A 20,006-nucleotide genomic window follows, 5' to 3' on the forward strand; every position below is an offset into this window, starting at 1 on the left:
TCCATAGGCGGGAGCCATTTCACGTGCGAATCAGAGAAAAGCTTATTGGGAATAGTACTGTAGTTCCTTTTTGATTGGGCCTGGAATTCGGGGAGTTACGCGGAGCAATCCCTGAATACTACACCTCCCAGCGTTGTATAGCAGGCCAACCTTAAAATAAAAAAAATGTAAGACAAAAGAGCAGCGAATTAACAATTGTTAAAATAGCAGCAACCCTGGAGTCCTAATTTCAACTTTAAAACAGTTTGATTTTTTTTTTCAATTTCCTAATTAGTAACCGAAGAAAAATGTCCCCAATATAAAGTGACCCCCGGACGCCCACCACAGTGCACTCTGGGAAATGTAGTTTCGCACCTGTCGAGACGGGGGTTGAAAACCCCAGGCGACTATTAAATGAAAACTACAATTTCCAGAATCTCCTAGCGTCACGTAAAACAACCAAGTAGTCAGCTCCCTCAAGGCGAGCGGCTGAGAGGAGAAGAGAACATGGCGGCCGAAGCCAGAAGAACTTCACAAACATAAAGTGCTGAAGCGCCGCATATGTCCGGATTTTGTATATTTTGGGGGGGTTTGTTTCTGGATATTTTTATTTATACTTAGCCCAGCCTTACCTATTTTTTTGTTAAACTATTAAGTTAGCGTGAGCTAAGAGGACGCTTGCTTTCTTAAAAAAAATGGGCGTACAGGGTTTCCAGGAGTTCCTGGAGAAGCGCTGTCCTGGCGCAGTGGTGCCCGTGGACTTACTGAAACTCGCGCGCACTGTTGCGCGTCAGCAACAGCACCACCATTCTCACCAACAATATCACCAGCAGCAGCAGCGCGCGGGGGGCCTCCCACCAGGTGCCTACCAGCCGTCACCGGGAGCTCACGTGCAAGCCCTGCAGCCTCAGCACGCGCCTCTCCCCGCCCGGCTACTGATAGACGCGGATTCGGCTCTGCAGCGACTCTATGGTGGTTACCAGACAGATTGGGTGTGCGGCGGGCAGTGGAATGCTATGCTGGGCTACCTGGCGGCCCTGTCACAGGCTTGCCTATACCAGGGCGGCCTGGAACTGGTACTGCTTTTCAATGGTGCTTTGGCCAAGGAACGGCTGCCTGAATGGGCGAGAAGGGCGCAGGGAGAGCGACAGACAGCGCAGCTTATTGTCGGCCACGTTGGCAACAAGGGCACCCCACCACCCCGTGCCTGGTTTCTGCCTCCCGCCTGTCTCAGCCACTGCATCCGCCTGGCCATGATCCGCTTCCGAGTCAAGGTAAGAGGAGAAGGGAGATGAAGTCCTGACCCTCCTCCCCTCCCCACTACCCTGCTCCCCCGGCTTCTGGCCAATCGTGTGAGTACATATATATATATAATGATCAAATGTAGCGATAAACTGTTCTTTGTGGATATGGTCACTCTGTTCAAGAGCATAAGCATTGCCTTACTGGTACAGATGAAGGTCCATTAATCCCAGTATCCTGTTTCCCTACAGTGGCCAACCAATCCTGGTCACAAGTACCTGCCAGGATTCCAAAAGAGTAAAACAGATTATATTCTGGTTATTCTAGAAATAGTTAGTGCCTTTTTTTTCCTAAGTCTCTCTTAATAATGGTTTATGGAAATCTCATTTAAGAAACCATCCAAACAATTTTTTTAAACCTGCTAAGCTAGCTGCTTTTACCATATTATCTGGCAATACATTTCAGAATTTAATTACATGTTGAGTGAATTTTTTTTTCTGATTTGTTCTAAATTTACTATGTAATAGTTTCATTGTGTGTCCCTCTTTGGACTCCTATAAGCTGATGTAGAGCCACTAAATATCTTCCCATGTGGGGCCATGACACTTCTGACCAATGTGTGTCAATGATATCTACCCCACCAGCCTACCTTCATACATCATTGTGGGCTATCCTCAAGGTTGAGCATTTCCAAATTGATTCTGTTTTATCTACTGAGAAATGCCTTGTCTTCCACCATCCACTTTAACCTTAACAGTCCCCGCTTTCAAAGTCATTAATACAAGGCGACAATATATTTTTTCACTTACTGCACCTCAAACATGGAACTCTCTTCCCGCTTATTTAAGAGAGGAATGTCTTCTCAACAGGTTCAAGAGCAATATTAAATGTTTTCTTTTTAGGGATGCCTTTGATCTCTGACTCTTTAAGCTAGAATAAGCTCCTTTTTTGATCTTAACTCCATTTCATAACTCTTTTTTTTTTTTTCTTTGTCTCTTTTTCCTTTTCCTTTCTCAAACCCCTACCTTATGTTTTTTCCATATTTGTTTCTTTCCTATCTTATATTGTATTTCTTACCTCCCTTCCCCTTTGGCAATGTAAGTTTTGGTATGTTAAGACCATGTCTCAAATATTGTACCTCCCTGAATGTTTTTAAACCTTTTATTTTTGTACATTGCTTAGAAGTAAGATTAAGCAATTAATCAAATTTTAAATAAAACTAAACTTGAGTGGGTAGAGAGGCAGAATAATAGGAAAACAAACAAAAAAACAGGGGATCATCCCAGAGGTCTCTAGCAGCCTCCCCTGACCTTGTATTGAAGAACACTATTTTAGTTCTTGTATTTTTAGGAGAAGGAAAAGAGTAATTGGGTTACTCCATGTCAATTGGTCTCGGGCAGTGTTTCTCAATTTCTTCAAGCCAAGTACCCCCTAAGTCTAACAAATATCAACCGAGTATCCCCGCCCATGCTCCGCCACAAACCTACCCAAGCTCCGCCCCTGACACCACACTCATAATATATATATATATATATATATATTTTTTTTTTTTTCCAAATTATATTTATTAGGAATTGCAAAAGGGGCATACAACCAAAGGGGGATCAAATAGGAACAGTGCAAAACAATCATGCAAGTGTCACAGCAAGAAGTAGTGATGATAGGGACAAGTGGAATTGTCCAATAAGAAAAGGTGCAATGAATAAAAATGTCTTTCAACTCATCTGAATAATCAGGTGATCCTTTATTCTTCCAAAAATACTCGACCCGACATGTACATGTTTCGGCCCTACGGCCTGCGTCAGGAGTCTTAGAGATCTTTGGGTATGAAATAACCTGGTGTATGGACCACTCTAGAAAACTGTATTTATCAAAACGCCGTCATGCGAATGCTGGCTGTAAAGTGGTCCATACACCAGGTTATTTCATACCCAAAGATCTCTAAGACTCCTGACGCAGGCCGTAGGGCCGAAACATGTACATGTCGGGTCGAGTATTTTTGGAAGAATAAAGGATCACCTGATTATTCAGATGAGTTGAAAGACATTTTTATTCATTGCACCTTTTCTTATTGGACAATTCCACTTGTCCCTATCATTCTATCTGTTGTGGATTTGTTTCCCCTGTGTTTTGTGCACAGCAAGAAGTAGAACATGCTAACAATGAGATAGGGAACAATATATCCTTAGTTAGATGCCCATCACAATTGACATTTTAAGTAAGAAAATCCACCCATCCATACACACCATACAACAGTCAACCGTCCTCAAGCCACAACAAACACTCATCAGGTACTCAGTCATTCATACACCCCCATGCAACCATGTATCTACCTAGGGAAGAAGAAACGGCACCATGCCTGGAAAGGAGTCAGTGCATAGGAGCTGCAGACACAGGAGCAAGGCCCTCGCCAAAGAGCTAGGTAACACCGATGTGCTAGGTGCCCCGACTGAGAAGTATGCTGTACTTCATAGTGGCCCACCTCAGTCAAGTGAGCAAGCCACTGCGGGAAAGAGGCCATTGTGTCAGCCACCCAATGTTGCAACAGAAGCTTTTTCGCCACCAAGATAGCCATGTAGAGAACTTTCCGCTGGGGCAACGTGAGCCCCACCTCAAGCGAGCCACCCTGATCCCCTAGCAGCAATAAACCAAAATACCCTCATAATAATAGTACTAATTGTAACGCAATTTCTTCCATCCATTTTTCATAGACACACAATATAATCTTATGGTAACCTTAATTAAAAAAAAAAAAAAGTACACCACTGTATGCAGAGAAAATATAAATTATTTATATTTGGGGTTTTTTTTCAAAGAAGTCAAGGCAGATAACTTTAAAATATGCAATGTCATCAGTAACAACTATAGAAAAACAGAAAAATATAGTGCAAAATATAGACACCTTTATTGGCTGGTGATTTCATAAGTCTCTGGTTGCATTTCCTTCTGACTGTGCATCCAATATTTCTTTCTGCCTCCTGCATGCTTCCTCTTCTCCGGACCTCATTCCCTTCCCTAACCAACATCTCTTTCTCTGTCCCTCCATGAGTCCAACATTTTGCCCTCTCTCATCCCCCGGATCATGTGGAGCATTTTTCACCACTACCCATTTCTCCTTCTATCACCCCCCTCCATCACTATGTTCAATATTTCTCCCTCTTGCATCCCCTTCAATCTGTCATTCTGTTCCCTTTCCACCACCATATCCAACATTTCTCCTTCTCATCCTTCTCTCCCCTATGCATCTCTACCTCAATCCTTTCTCTCTATGCCCAATTTTCCTCTTTCTTCATCGCTTTCCCTCTCACTCATGCCCAACAATTCTCCCTTTCTATTCCCTCTTTCCTATGTCCCAAATTAGTGCCTCCTTCCTCCCTCCCTTTTGTGTCCCATGTTCATGCTACACCTCTTCCTTCAGAGTTGAGTTCGTACCCCCTCCCTGCCTTCCAGCCATTGTCCCAGAATCGTGCCCCTCCAATGCCCCCAAAGCGCTCCTTCCCCCCCTCCTTTCTCCCTTTGTCCCAGAATGATCGTGTCACCTTACTTGGTCCAGCCACACTTGCTCCATCTGCCCTCAGCGGCATGTTGGGGGACACACAAAGGTAGTGATTCATATTCTGCACGTGGCTGACCCACAAGCCTTCCCTCCCAACATCAACTCTGACGTTGGAGTAAAGGTTTCCAGGTCAGCTATGTGCAGCTTGTGAACCGCTGCCGGCTGCGCATCCTCTCAACAAGTCACTGAAGGCAGAAGGGGCGAGTGTGGCAACGAGGTAACTGGTAATCTCCCCCCTCCCGCCCTACTGAGCTGGATGGCTTTCCCCTGTCGTCAGTTCTGACATCGGAGGGAAGCACTGTGGGTCGGCTGAAGGAGGAGAGGGGGTGGAGGGCAGCAAGGAGTGATTTCTGGCAGCGGCAGCGTGCCTTTGGATGGGTGGGCAGGAATATTCTCCGCGGCAGCCAAGCTGCGTACCCCCAACACGTGGCCCATGTACCCCCAAGGGTCTTGGGCTCCCCATCCCACCATTACGGATTTTGATGAAACTTTGTATGTTGACTCTTACATGACCCAAACGAACTCTGATAAAATTTAAGATCCACCAATTAAATACTTGTGGAGATATAGCTCTTTGTTTGATACCAAACCACAACCATGTACAGTATCCCTGCACAATGTTGTCAACTTAAAAAAAAAAAAAGTATTAAATTTTCAAAATTACAAACAAGCAAACTTTATTTGAATATAGATTTAAAAAATGAAATTCACTTGATGTGAAATCAAATAAAAAATGTTAAGAAAATTACGCTCATTATTTAGTCCACTAATTAAGGGATCCAAGTATTAGTAAAAAAAAAAAATAGAAATTAAATAAATCTAAAGGACAGCCTTAGAAAATAGTTTCTGACAGCCAGTTCGTTACACTGTAGGAGATGTTATTTGTCTGATAGTCACTCCCCCTCCCTCTTTAGCCACAATAAATTATATTAGTTGTTTCGGTTAAAAGAAAAAATATAATTTTTCCTCTCTAGTGAAATACAACTTTTCACAGGAAATTTCAAAACAAAGGATGCTCCCAAGGCTTGAACCCTTGGTCTATATATCAGGAAATCTGTTCTTTTTTGTGTTACTTGAGATAAATCGGGGAACACTCGAATTGTCAAACAAAAAAATTTCATTCATATGTCTAAAGTAGGTCCGAAGTATTAAATCTCTATAAAACTCCAAGGCAAATATCACTATGAGAGTAGATCTTTCAGTTATTACTTCTAGTGAATTCTTCAGAAAATTAGTCAAATTAATTTCATTATCTTCTATTCCCACTGTTCAGTAGGGATAGAACTCAGTTTCCTCTCCAAAGAGATATACTGAGCCTTATAGGTGGTAAACTTTCTGCCGGTATTAACAAAGACTCTTTCAAGTATCTCCAGACCATTTCAACTGCTGATATTATTGGAAATTTAGGAAAGTTCAAGATTCTCAAATTATTCCTTCTCTGTTTATTCTCTAAATATTCCAACTTTTTCTAGATATAAGCTCTTTCTTTAACAATATCCATTTCTAAGATTTTAATTTGATTAATTTGTCTTCATGTTTTTGTTTTTGTAACATTTCACCATTGATATTTAACCTGGGAGCTGATAGAAATGCAATCAGTTCTTACCATAGTCACTGCCTTTCTGAGGTTGGAGTCCATAACTTCAATAGCTCTCCACAGTTCGTCCATATTGACCACAGCGGCTTAACCAACTCTCCAAACTGTTCACTTCTACCAATGGAAGATGAAACCTTTCCTGACTCCATGGTGAGGGTTGATGTCAAGGCTCCTCTCCTCTTTCCAACTCTCCACCCACTGCTCCTCCAGGGCTTAGCAGTTGCCGATCTCCTTGGGCAAACTGCACTGTCTTGCTCTCCATAGGGCTCTCCGGGTTGGAGAGGAGCCTGCCCCTGGATCGGGTTAAGAGAAACCCGATCTGAACTAAGGCTCGTTGTTTAATTCAGCATGCCTTCCATAGTCGGAAGTGTTCTAATTGTTTGCTTTGGGGTCTTTCCGTCTATCTGGATTAGATTTTTGGAACTCCCGGGCACCGGAGTAATTGACCGGGCAGCTCCCTTCCTTTTCACCATATCGACTCATAATTGGCAACAACTCGCCGAAGAAACTGCACCCAGGTAAAAATTATCCGGTAAGGGTTAAAAGGCAGGCAGAACAACGTTAAGGGAGAGCTGCACGTTTTGCGTCTGTCCTTGATACAATTTTGAATCCCTCCTAATTTTGGCAACTTTTGAGTCAAAATATTTCCTTGGTGAATGAAACTTGGCATTCTTATACAACTTTTTACGATCTATTCAGTGGAACTAATGCGAATTTTCATTTTTTGAAAATGAGGTACTTAAAAAGCCTCAAAGTAGGCCCAAAAATGAACTGTGCTCAAAAAGTTCAAAGTTTAGCCTTCGGTGGCTCATGTAATAATGAAGCTATCCCTGTCAAATTTTGTCTGTTATTTTGTGACATGACTTTGTTCTCAAATATACAATTTCAACTTATTAGCTAATATTGTTACTTTATAATTTCAATGTAAAGCTTGTGTTTTTTCAAAAAATGTCAAAAATTGGGTATTTTTAACCAGCATTTACAAAAAAAAAATACTCTGGAAACATTTTCAAACTAATTCTATTAGAACATATTTCAGACCTGCTGAAATAACTTGGTTTTGTTTTTCAATGCAAACAAACAGTGTCTGAAAATAAGGGTCAAAGATCATGGAAGTTTCCATAGTACAGGCAGTCTGCGACTTACAGAACACAGTTGCGGCTTCATTTGATTTCACTGAGCAGTATTTCCAGTGACATAGACTCCTACAATTCAGGAATGATGTGTGGCCACATTAAGAACAGTGTATGGTTGTGCATGCTGTACCTTAGAAGGAACACTGGTAGGGGCAGTTGGCCTTTTTTGTAAGCTGGGAGCAGAGATAAGTAGCAAGAATCTTAAAATCTACAAGTTCTGAGTTACAAATCTGACTTAAGAACAGCTTTATAAATGTAACTTGTTCTTAACACTGGGACTGCCTGTAATGTGTTACATTAATATTGAAATACTAGAGTTTAAGCCTGTTACATTAACGGGTGCTAGTAAATCCTCCTTCCCTCATATGTCCCCTATTTTCAGCTCCAGCTCCAAACCCATTTCCCTCCCCCAGCCCCCTTCTCCCATCTTTTCCCTTTCAGCCCCAGCCCCCTTTTCTCACCAGTAGCATTTCCCTCCCCACTCCACTTCCCTGTGCAGTAGCAGCAGAAGCATACCCCCCTCTATTTTCCTGTGCAGCAGCATTTCCCTCCACCAACTCACTTTTCTGTGCAGCAGCACCTGTTTCGTGCTCCCTCTGTCCCTCTTCCCTGCTCCCCTGGTCTAGCAGCACCTCTTCCCTGCTCTCCCTGTCCAGCAGCACCTCTTCCGTACTTCCCCTGCCCCTCTTCCCTGCGCCCCTGTCCCTTTTCCTTGCTCTCCCGGCCTAGCAGCACCTCTTCCCTGCTCCCCTGGCCCAGCAGCACCTCTTCCCTGGTCCAGTAGCACATCTTCCCTGCTCCCCCTCACTGCCTTCCAGACTTTGTCTCACCCCCACCCTCCGAAATCAGCTTGCCTGCCTGCCTGCCATCCCCCTGTGCAGTACAACTCTCTCCCCCCTGCCAGCAGCACCTCTTCCCTGCTCCCCTGGTCCCTCTTCCCTGTTCCCCCGGTCCAGAAACACCTCTTCCCTGCTCCCCCTCACTGCCTTCCATACTTTGTCCCTCCCGCACCCTCCGAAGCCAACCTGCCTGCCAGCCAGCCATCCCCCTGTGCAATAGAACCCTCTCCACCCCCCACCACTATCGCCGCCGTGCAGCCGACCCCACTGGCCCTTCCACTGCGAGATGACCGTCAAACCTACTGGCTCCAGCAGTGGCCGCATCACACTAAAGACGCTGCTTCGCGGCCTTCCCATGCTCTGATTTCCTCTGCCGCATCTCTGATGACATCAGAGACGCCGGCAGAAGAAATCAGAGCATGGGAAGGCCACGAAGCAGCGTCTTTAGTGTGATGCGGCCACTGCTGGAGCCGGGAGGTTTGTGCGTCTTGCGGTGGGAGGGTCAATGGGGGTTCTTGTGCGCTGGGAAAGGGTGTACGGGGGGAGGGGGTGACGACGGCGGCAAACTTACAGTGAGAGAGGGAGTAGAAGCACGCATATGCATTCTTGCCGGCGGGGCCCTACAGCTCCCGGAAAACGGAACACGCAGGTAAGAGTGCTCATGCGCGCTTAGGGTTTTATTATATTAGATGGTCAGCTCTTCAAGTTATAAACTTTTTTCCATTTTTTATGAGGAAAATATTTGATTGTGTTGGTCCAAGGTGGCATTGCCACTACTAGTTCAAGAAATTTGAACCAGCAACCTCATCATTGTAGAGGGTCATGCCTGATAGCGGTGCAGTACCAGCCACAGGTGGGTCTCTTAGTTCAGGTTCCCAAGCCTGTAGTTTTGGTTTCTTCATTGAGGTTCCAAAGCCTTTAGTGGATGCCTGTCTGGTTCCCAAACCAATGACTGGGCAGCTTGACCTAGGGTTCCCAAGCCTAAGGTGGGTATCTTCTATTGGTTCTCAAGCCAGAGTTCTGACTGCTTTTATTATTCATTCATTGCACTTTATTGAATTTATGCATTACATTTGCCAAAATAGTTTCTGGAAACTGATATTGTCGACCAGATAATGTAACCAATGGAGAAGAGAGTACAGAAATAAGGTGTTTTTCTGTCACCCAGCAAATGTCTTGTCTTTCAGACCAGTAAAATGAATTAGCAGGTCCGTGTGGATGCATAAACTTTTTCAATATGTTATTTTCTTCAACTGATACTTCTGCAGTGTTGCCAATCCACCATTTGTTATCGTATATGCATGCAACATAATTACCAGGGAGAAATTGTGATATCCTCAAGCATGGCATTGTAGTGTGAATACTCAAAGTTTTGGCCACAAAATAAGTACTTTTATATACTCGAATGTAATGTAAACCAATTTGAATATAAACCAAGGTAACCTTTTACTCCCAAAATGGAGGGAAAATGTTGACTCAAATATAAACTGATGGTTTATATTCAAGTACCTGTACAGGGCAGAAGCAACCCCTCTTCTCTGGTGTCTTGTCTGCTGGCTCTGCAGCCAAACAGCCAGTCAATCTGCCCCCCTTCCCGGAATGGATCCCCCCCTCAGACCCACTCCGGGCCTACAGTACTGCCCTGTTGGTTAAATGGTACAGACAGTCTGCCTCCCTTGGACCCACCGCAGGCCTCCAGTACTTCCCTGGTAGTCCAGTGGAGCGGGGAACTGTAGCTGCCTTCAATCTCTTCCGGCAACTTTGTGCAACTAGCCCGTCCCTCCTGGTACCCCTACAGGTCTATGTTATGTCCCTGGTGGTCCAGCGGTGAGGAGGGTAGGAGACCCCGTGGCAAACTTTGTAAGACTGTCTCGGGGAATCTTGCAGCAGTCATTTTTTTGCCCCAAAATCTCAGTTTATATTCTAATATACTGTATATAATTCCATATTTCTCCACATATAGGCCGCCCCATTGTATAGGCCGCAAAAAATGCCTATACATGTTTTAAAACTCTTAAATAAACCACCCCATGTTACAAGCCGCGGCTTATCTAAGAGTTTTAAAACCACATGGGGACGGCCTATACATCTCTCCCCCTCGGTAAATATCTTACCTTCGCTGGCTGCCTCCTGCCATGTCGCGGCCGCAGTGCAGGGCAGGAGCAATCTTTTCAGCGTCCAGCCGGCCCTGCGCTGCTTCATCAATGCCTGTGTCGGTTCTCCTCGCGATTCCCATGAGAACTGATGCAGGCATTGAGGAAGCAGTGTGAGGCAGGCTGGATGCTGACAAGATCGCTCCTGCTTTGCACCATGGCCGCGACAAGGCAGGAGGCAGAAGGCCAGCGAGGGAGCTACATTATTTTAAAAGGTACGGGGGGATCTACTAATGGGGCAGCTTATCTACGATGTCATTAGATAGGCCGCCCCATATAAGGTAGCTGCACCCACTGTTTGGATTGCAAAAACCATATATAGGCCAATACCGTAGTATCATTTGAAATCTTGCTCACATGAATGGCATTTGAGTCAAGTGGTACAAATTGATGATATCCTCTAGTTCTAGCTACAGTATTGTGCTGCTTTCTTTCCATCTCTCTTTCTTGTTTTCATCAGTTTCTTCTTTGTGAACAAATATATATTTAATTCCATGTACAGTAAAACACCGATTATCAGAATGCTGATTATCCAGATGTCCAATTACCCGGATTTCTTTGGGGGTCTCTGTCTGTATTTGAGTTCCCCCCAAAGTACCATTCCTGTCACCCTCCCTCCCAGTAGTGTTACTTCTCTGCTTCTGCCGCTGCTACCAGCCCAGGCCCCGCCCAATCCGGAGACTTTTTCCCACCATTTGCAAGCCCCCTACAAGAAAAGAGAGCGTTCTCCCTCCCTGGCCAGACAGATACCATCAACCCCCAGAGGAAAGACCCCAGGCCTACCTTGTTTCCCTGGTGGTCTAGCAGCGCGCTGGGGCAGGAGCGATTCCCAGTCGCTCCTACCCATACTCGTTCAGCGACGAAAATAGCTGCCAAGCTTCAGCAGCAGTCTCGCGAGGCTACTCATATTGCCTCAAATCTTTTTGGAATGGAGTCCTTAGGCTCTTCTAAGGTGAATTTCTGCCAGGATTGTGCAAATTAGGCACTTTAGGAGCGTTCTTGCACTATGTTCTGCATGGTGCAGCTGGGAAGGGCAGCAGCGCAAAACTTAACCTCTCCTCTAGTCAAGCAGGTGACAACACTCGGCTAGCCCGGTAGGGCAGCCTTCTTTATTTTGGGGGCTCTGCATGGCTCATAGTGCTGTGCACATGGCTGCGGTTCTTCTGCAACCTCTGAATCACATGGTTAAGTCATCAGAGGGTGACTATGCGCCCCAGGAGCCAGAGACTTTCTCAGAGTTTCTGAAACAGTTGTAAAAAAAGAAAAAAAAAAACCTTTTAAAAGCAAGCATTCTTCCCCTGTGCAGGCCTGCTCCTCATCCGCTGCGTCTCCCAGTGATGTTGCTTCTCTGGGCATGTCCATGTCTCAGTCAGCTGTTGTTTCTGATCCTGGTCTTTATGCTGATGTCCAAAATTGCTAACTCCTCCTTTCAAGGTGCAGCGCTTCCAAGGATCTTTGGATCCTAGAGGGGCTCTTGGATCTGGGTGGTGATCCCACAGTTCTGCTCTTGTTTCAGTCTTGTTTGGCTTTGCCAAATCTTATTTCTGAGTCTTTGCAGGAATTACATTGGTCACTCAGCCAGCTCCATCTTCTTTATCCTGGCTTTCTGGTGCGTGCTCTCAGTCTCCCACCTTTCCCTGACACCCTTATCTGATCATTTAAATGTCAGCGCAATGTGACTATCTGGAAGGTGTTATTTTTTTGTAAGCGAGGACCATGTCTCACTGGTACTCTCTGGCACTGGAGTGCCCGCAGGATCTGGATCAGCCTTGAGTGGATTCTTTGGTTATTTAGGTGCCTGACTGCACCTGTCTATCCGGGGGAAGTTCTGTGGTGCTTACAGATATGCAGGACTGCCCTGTGGACATTGTCCTCTGGAGGCTTTTTAATGCAGCTGCTTTGGGCTTTCAGGCTTCTTTGGTGGCATCTGTTGTCACACACACCTATCTGTCTCGCCTATGTACCCTGGAGAGTGAGACTGTAGATTAGAGAATGACACGGTGAAAAAATTGGTCCCCGTCACCGCCCCGTCCCCGTCTCACCATCCTCTGCACCGCCCCGTCACCGCCATTCCCTTCACCGCCCCGTCACCGCCACTGCCACCCCATTCACCGTCCCGTCACCGCCACTGCAACCCCATTCACCGCCCCGTCACCGTCACAGCTGCATACATAAAAGCCTCAAACGGGTACGATTTTATATACTTTTCTTTATTTACGTATAAAGGAAACATTCTTTAAAACTTTAAAACTTAGTTAAATATTAGTTAATAACTATACAAAAACAAACACGACATGTACTTTTAATGCTTACAATGTTAGCCTACATGGTAAGTAGACGCGGCCGCTGTACCTAATCGCGGCAAAGATCTCCCTGCCGTGATTAGCATAGTGACCGCGGCTACGGCTGCAAGTCTCCCCTCCCCCCAACGATCACGGCAGGAGGGCACCCAACCCCTCCTGTAGACCCCCCCCAACGGCCCTCCCGACAATCGCAGCAGAAGGGTACCCAACCCCTCCTGCTGGACCCCCCCCAACGAACCCTCCCACCCCGGAACCCCCTTAGTCTTACTTTCCAAGTTGGACCGGACGGCTCTTCACACGTATGGCCAGCAGGCTTGCCTCCGTCCAAATGAGGCGGGCCCGCCCCTACCCTGCCCAACCCACAGGATCCTAGGGCCTGATTGGTCTAGGCACCTAAAGCCACTCCCGCTATAGGAGGGGCCTTAGGTGCTTGGGCCAATCAGGCCCTAGGATCCTGTGGGTTAGGCAGGGGAGGGGCGGGCCCGCCTCATTTGGACGGAGGCAGGCCTGCTGGCCAGACGAGCGAGGAGCCGTCCGGTCCAACTTGGAAAGTAAGACTAAGGGTGGTGTTTCGGGATGGCGGGGTTTGTTGGGGGAGGGTCCGGCAGGAGGGGTTGGGCACCCTCCTATTGGCGATATAGGGGGCCGTTGGGGCCGGCAGGAGGGGTTGGGCACCCTCCTACCAGTGATCATAGGGGGGCTGTTGGGGAGCTGGCAGGAGGGGTTGGATATCCTCCTGCTGCGATCGTCGGGGGGGCTGTTGGGGTAGGCAGGAGGGGATGGGTACCCTCCTGCCGCGATCGTTGGGGAGGGCTGGTTCTGTCGGCATGAAGGGCTGAGCACCTTCCTGCCGGCGATCGTCGGGGGGGGGGGGGGGGGCGGGTTCTATTGGCAGGAAGGGTTGATCTGACAAATGAGGAGCACGGTGAAACACAGGTAAATAGCGGTTCCTAGAAGGGGGTACATTGGCCTGCGGGGACAAATCTTTTCACTGTTTTTGCGGGCGGTGAAAACTTTTGTCCCCGTGTCTGCGGCGATTTGGCTTTGGAGTCTCCATAACCCGCAGCCACGCTGCAGCTCCCTGCGGGGATCGCTCCCCGTGTCATTCTCTACTGTAGATTATCCTCCTCAGCTTCTTTTGGCTGGGTTAGCTTATGTGACTACCGCTTTATATGCCTTATGCGGGTTTTGGCGTGTTCCATTTCTGCCCACAGAATGCTCTGGATTAGACTTCCAAAGATTTCTTTGGCGAGAATTCCCTTCAGAGCACTTGTTGTTTTGCTAGGGCCTGGTCGATTTAATGAATTCTATGGTGTTCAGTCGGCTGAAGAACCTGCCTGATAGTAGACCCAGACCCTCTAGGGCAGGGGGTACCCAAAAGGTCAATCGCAAAGGCAATGTGAGTTGATCGCGGAGCCCATCCCAGGCTCCGCGCTAGACTCGCGTTGCCTTTGCGTTCTGTTCTCCCTGATTTCATAATGCCAGGCGTGTACCAACGCCAGGCCCACAGCCTTCCCCCCCTCCCCCTCCCCCCTGACGTCAATTCTGACATCCAAGCGGGCCAGACAATCGCTGCTTGGCTGGCCTGGAACTTCCTCTCCAACGTCAGAATTTATGTCGGGCAGGAGTGGGAGGGAAGACTGTGGGACCAGCGCTTGTACGTTCCTGGTGGGGGGTGTGGGGCAAGGGAGAGAGAAACATAGACAGAAAGAAAGGGGGGACAGGGAGAGAGAAAGAAAGACAGAAAGAAGGGTCCAGTATGCATGGAGGTTCCAGATTGCTTTGCTTTTACATCATGGCTCTTGAACATGAAGCATTAACGTGCAAGGTTTATTCAGAGGTGGTTATTACCACCCTTCTCGAGACTTTCCAACATTGATGCTCTGAGGAGTGTGTGGAACCCTTTTCAGCTCCGATTTCTATCATGTTAGCTCTCCTTCAAACTGGCCTTGACAAGGGGCTTACTGTGGCTTCCCTTTGGGTTCAAGTTGCAGGGCTCTCTTGTTTCAGAGCCCGCGACCGCAGACCTACTCTGGCATCTCATTCAGACATAGCCAGATTTTTGAAGGGTGCTGTCCACATCAGACCACCGGTCAAGCCTCCCATTCCCTTCCTGGGAGCTTGATGTGGTTCTGCAGGCTTTTGAGCCACTGGAAGAAGCATCTCTGCTGGATTTAACGATAAAGGCTGTTTTTCTAGTGGCTGTGACATTGGCAAGACAAGTCTTGGAGCTGCAGGCTTTCTTATGTAGAGAACCTTTCCTGAAGATATTGGACACTGGAGCTTCTCCACGCAATGTCCCTTCTTTTCTGCCAAAGGAAATTTTGGTGTTTCATTTCAATTAAGAGGTCAATTTACCTGCATTCCAGTTCACTTGTTCTAAGAATGTTATTATGCCCCTGTATTGCTCCATGGTGTGACCTCATCTGGAGTATTGCATTCAAATCTGGTCTCCTTATCTCAAGAAAGATATAGTGGTGCTAGAAAAGGTTCAAAGAAGAAGAGCAACCAAGATGGTAAAGAAGATGAAACTCCTCTCATATGAGGAAAGACTAAAATGGTTAGTGCTCTTCAGCTTGGAAAAGAGAGGGCTGAGGGGAGATATGATTGAAGTCTACAAAATCCTGAGTGGAGTAGAATGGGTACAAGTGGATCGATTTTTCACTCTGTCAAAAATTACAAAGACTAGGGGACACTTGATGAAGTTACAGGGAAATACTTTTAAAACCATTAGGATGAAAAAAATTTTCACTCGGAGAATAGTTAAGCTCTGGAACGCATTGCCAGAGGTTGTGGTAAGAGCGGATAGCGTAGCTGGTTTTAAGAAAGGTTTGAACAAGTTCCTGTAGTATGTTATTGGCAAAGACAGGGAGAAGCCACTGCTTGCCCTGAATTGGTAGTATGGAATATTGCTACTCCTTGGGTTTTGGCCAGGTATTAGTGACCTGGATTGGCCACCATGAGAACAGGCTACTGGGCTTGATGGCTCATTGGTCTGACCCACTAAGGCTGTTCTTATGTTATGTGAAAAGAGTTCTTCAGTATCTTGAGGTCACTAATGAGTTTAGTCTCTTGTTTGTGCCTCCTCATTTGGCTAAGCAAGGCGCGCCTGCCTCCAAGGCCACTATTGCCAAATGGATCCTTATGACTATTTCGTCAGCCTACATTATCTGTGGGAAGCAGTTTCCTGTTTCCGTTGAGGCAGTCTCGGCCAGGAGTGTAGCTTCATCATGAGCCAAAGCTAGGGCAGTCTCCCTTGAGATTTGTAGGGCAGTGACTTGGTCCACTCTACATACATTTGCCAAATTTTATAGAGTAGATGTGATGGCAAGGGAAGATTCTTTTTTTAAAAATTTATTTATTTATCAATTTTCAAAAAATATCAAGTATACACTTGTACAGAAAGGAGAAGCAATAAAGAAAAATAAAATTCCAAAGTAACAATCACTATCACAGCAAAAGTAATCATAGTCTCCTCCTCAAGTCCTCAATTCATGGATCCAAGATGTAAAGCAGTGAGCCAAAAAGAATCATTGAAATATAAAGAAGAAGAAAAACAGGGATATACCGTATTTTCACGCAAATAACGCGCACCCGTATAAAACGCGCACACGGGTATAGCGCGCAGAAATCACGATGATATGTACAAAAACTTTGGTATACCGCGCTCACGGGTATACCGCGCATGCTGCCCGACGCTCCTTTCGCCCGCCCTGACTTTCCGTGCGCTGTCCCGACTCTCCGTTCACCCCCCCTGACTTCCGTGCACTGTCCCCCCTTGAAGGTCTGTCCCCATCCTGAAAGCCTGATGCCCCCCCCGACGTCCGATACATCCCTCCCCCCCGAAGGACCGCCGACTCCCCAACAATATCGGGCCAGGAGGGAGCCCAAATCCTCCTGGCCACGGCGACCCCCTAACCCCACCCCGCACTACATTACGGGCAGGAGGGATCCCAGGCCCTCCTGCCCTCGACGCAAACCCCCCTCCCCCCAACGACCGCCCCCCCCCAAGAACCTCCGACCGCCCCCCAGCCGACCCGCGACCCCCCCGGCCCCCCCCACCCCCCTTCCCCGTACCTTTGGTAGTTGGGCCAGAAGGGAGCCCAAACCCTCCTGGCCACGGCGACCCCCTAACCCCACCCCGCACTACATTACGGGCAGGAGGGATCCCAGGCCCTCCTGCCCTCGACGCAAACCCCCCTCCCCCCCAACGACCGCCCCCCCCAAGACCCTCCGACCGCCCCCCCAGCCGACCCGCGACCCCCCTGGCGACCCCCACGACCCCCCCACCCCCCTTCCCCGTACCTTTGGTAGTTGGCCGGACAGACGGGAGCCAAACCCGCCTGTCCGGCAGGCAGCCATAGAAGGAATGAGGCCGGATTGGCCCATCCATCCTAAAGCTCCGCCTACTGGTGGGGCCTAAGGCGCGTGGGCCAATCAGAATAGGCCCTGGAGCCTTAGGTCCCACCTGGGGGCGCGGCCTGAGGCACATGGTCGGGTTGGGCACAATTGGATTTCCTAGCATGCCAACTCACAAACACAACACAAAAAAACTCTCTAAACTGCCTGCTCTGCTACATAACACCAGGAAACTGGACCACAGTGAGACCCGAATTTGAAAACTTCATCTACCAAAACTCATTAACAGCCGATTTTAACCTCATCCTAGGAGACCTAAACCTACACCTAGAAGACCCAACCTCCACACCAGCAAACAATTGTCTATCATTCCTCAATGCATTATCCTTCCAGATCCTAAACCCACAAACCACTCATGAAAAAGGTCATCAACTAGACATTGCAGCATTCATGTCTCACAATCCATCCAATCAAGAAATCCAAACCCCTAACGGAACATGGTCCCCATCCCTATGGTCAGACCACTACATCTATAACTTCAACATCAAATGGACCAAAACCAAACACACACCTCAATCAAAAAAAACCACATATACCTCACGCAAACACATCGACCCAACCATCTTCTGGTCACATGTAGATGAAAACATCCAAGAAGGCGACCCAAAAAACTTCATCTCCCACTGGAAAAATGAATCCACCAACGCCCTTGACAATCTGGCACCCCTACAAACCAAAACCAGAACCAGCAGGAAATCAGACCAATGGTTTGACAGTGAATTACTCCAACTCAAAAGACAGTGTAGAAGATTAGAAAGAAAATGGAGAAAAAAGAACCAAGAACAAACAAAAACCGACTGGAAAAAAATCAACAAACAATACAAAAATCTACTAAAAGACAAGAGGAAAAGCTACTACACCAATCTCATAGGCACAGAAACACAAGATTCCAAAAAAATATTCCAAATCCTGAAAGAATTAACAGACACCAAACCATACACTAACTCCACGGACACACCTCCACCATCACCCACCATCTTAGCAGAACACTTCAAGAATAAAATCACCAATACCAGAGCCACTCTCATCCTCAACCCATCCAATCTAAATCCTATCACAATCCACCCTACAGGAAAAGAGGCAATCGCAGCAGACAGAATCTGGACTAAATTCCCAAACATACAATGGGCAGAATTCAACAAACTCTACAAAAAATACAGCCATGCCTCCTGTGACCTCAACCATTGCCCCTCATATCTCCTTACCACCTCTAGTGTAAAGTTCCGCACCATAACTCTACAATGGATCCAATACACGCTCACAGAGGGCACATTCCCTAACAACCTCAGCGAAATTGTCATCACCCCAATACAAAAAGATCCAAAGGCACCACAAAACCTCCCATCCAACTATAGACCTATAGCCTCAATCCCGCTATATGTCAAAATTATAGAAGGCCTAGTAGCCAAACTCCTCACCAATTACATAGAGGACCATAACCTACTCCACCCCATGCAATCAGGATTCAGAACAAACTTCAGCACAGAGACATTACTAGGCTCCCTCATGGATACCGTCAGACAACAACTTAGTACAGGGAAAAAGATGCTACTCATACAACTGGACCTATCGGCGGCATTCGATCTAGTAGACCACAACATCCTTCTTCAGATCTTAGATGCAATAGGCATCTCAGATAAAGTATACTCATGGTTCGAAGGATTCCTAAAACTCAGAACCTACAGAGTAAAATCAAATAACGAAAAATCAGAATCCTGGTCAAACCCCTGCGGCGTACCACAAGGATCTCCACTATCCCCCATCCTCTTCAATCTATACACTGCCTCTCTAGGAACTCATCTGGATAATCTAAGTATAACATCCTATAGCTATGCGGATGACATCACCATCCTCATCCCATACGATCACTCCAAACCTACCATGACAGACGAACTTCACCAAACACTGGAAGCAATCACAACCTGGATGGAAAATCACAAACTTAAACTCAACCAAGACAAAACCAAATTCATCCTCCTAGAAAATGACAAGATCCAAACCACAACCACCCTAGACATAAACGCAACCAAATATCCAATCCAAACAACCATAAAACTACTAGGCATGACCATAGACAGACGCTGCACAATGCAACCCCAAATAAACAAAACAACCCAAAAATCATTCGCAATCATGAGAAACCTGAGACAAGTCCGAAAATTCTTTGAAAGTACACAATTCCTACTTATAGTACAATCCCTAATTCTAAGTATATTGGACTACTGTAACATACTCTTCCTCCCATGTCCGGCAACCACGATAAGACAACTCCAAACAATCCAAAATACAGCCTTAAGACTCGTCTATTCATTGAAAAAACACGACCACATCACTGAGGCCTTCATCAACTCACACTGGCTCCCAATCCAAGAAAGAATCCAATTCAAATTCTACTGCATTTTATTCAAAACCCTACACGGAGACAGTCCATCATACCTGAACAATCGCCTCATACAAGCAACCAATACCAGACACAGAAAAACGCACTCCCCATTCATACCCCCCCCATCCAAAGAAGTAAAAAGAACTAAACTACATGACGGCCTCCTAGCCACACAAGCTGCAAGACTGGACAACCAGATCACCAACCTTCTGATGACCACTCCAGACTACAAGACTTTCAGAAAAGAAATAAAAACCACCCTTTTCAAGAAATTCCTAAAACAACAATAACAACACGACCTCTAAAAACCCTTAAGATCTACATCTTACCCCTCAAGCTATTCATTATAACTCATATAACTCTACAATCCTGCAATTCTGTAATTCGGTAATTCTGTAA

General features: G+C 46.6%; 1 protein-coding gene across 2 annotated transcripts in view; it reads left to right on the forward strand.

Moving 5' to 3' along the window:
- The first annotated feature begins 418 nt into the window (after positions 1-418).
- Positions 419-20,006, forward strand: part of FAM120C (family with sequence similarity 120C) — a 183,763-nt gene continuing 164,175 nt past the window's right edge. Inside the window, exon 1 of one of the 2 annotated variants that reach the window (XM_033921801.1) lies at positions 419-1,253. In XM_033921801.1, the coding sequence (XP_033777692.1) occupies positions 675-1,253 (579 nt within the window). In that variant the 5' untranslated portion in view covers positions 419-674. The remainder of the gene's footprint in view (positions 1,254-20,006) is intronic. The other variant, XM_033921812.1, reaches the window with a different exon arrangement.

The sequence above is a fragment of the Geotrypetes seraphini genome, chromosome 1, assembly GCF_902459505.1.
Source record: "Geotrypetes seraphini chromosome 1, aGeoSer1.1, whole genome shotgun sequence".
NCBI lineage: Eukaryota > Metazoa > Chordata > Amphibia > Gymnophiona > Dermophiidae > Geotrypetes > Geotrypetes seraphini.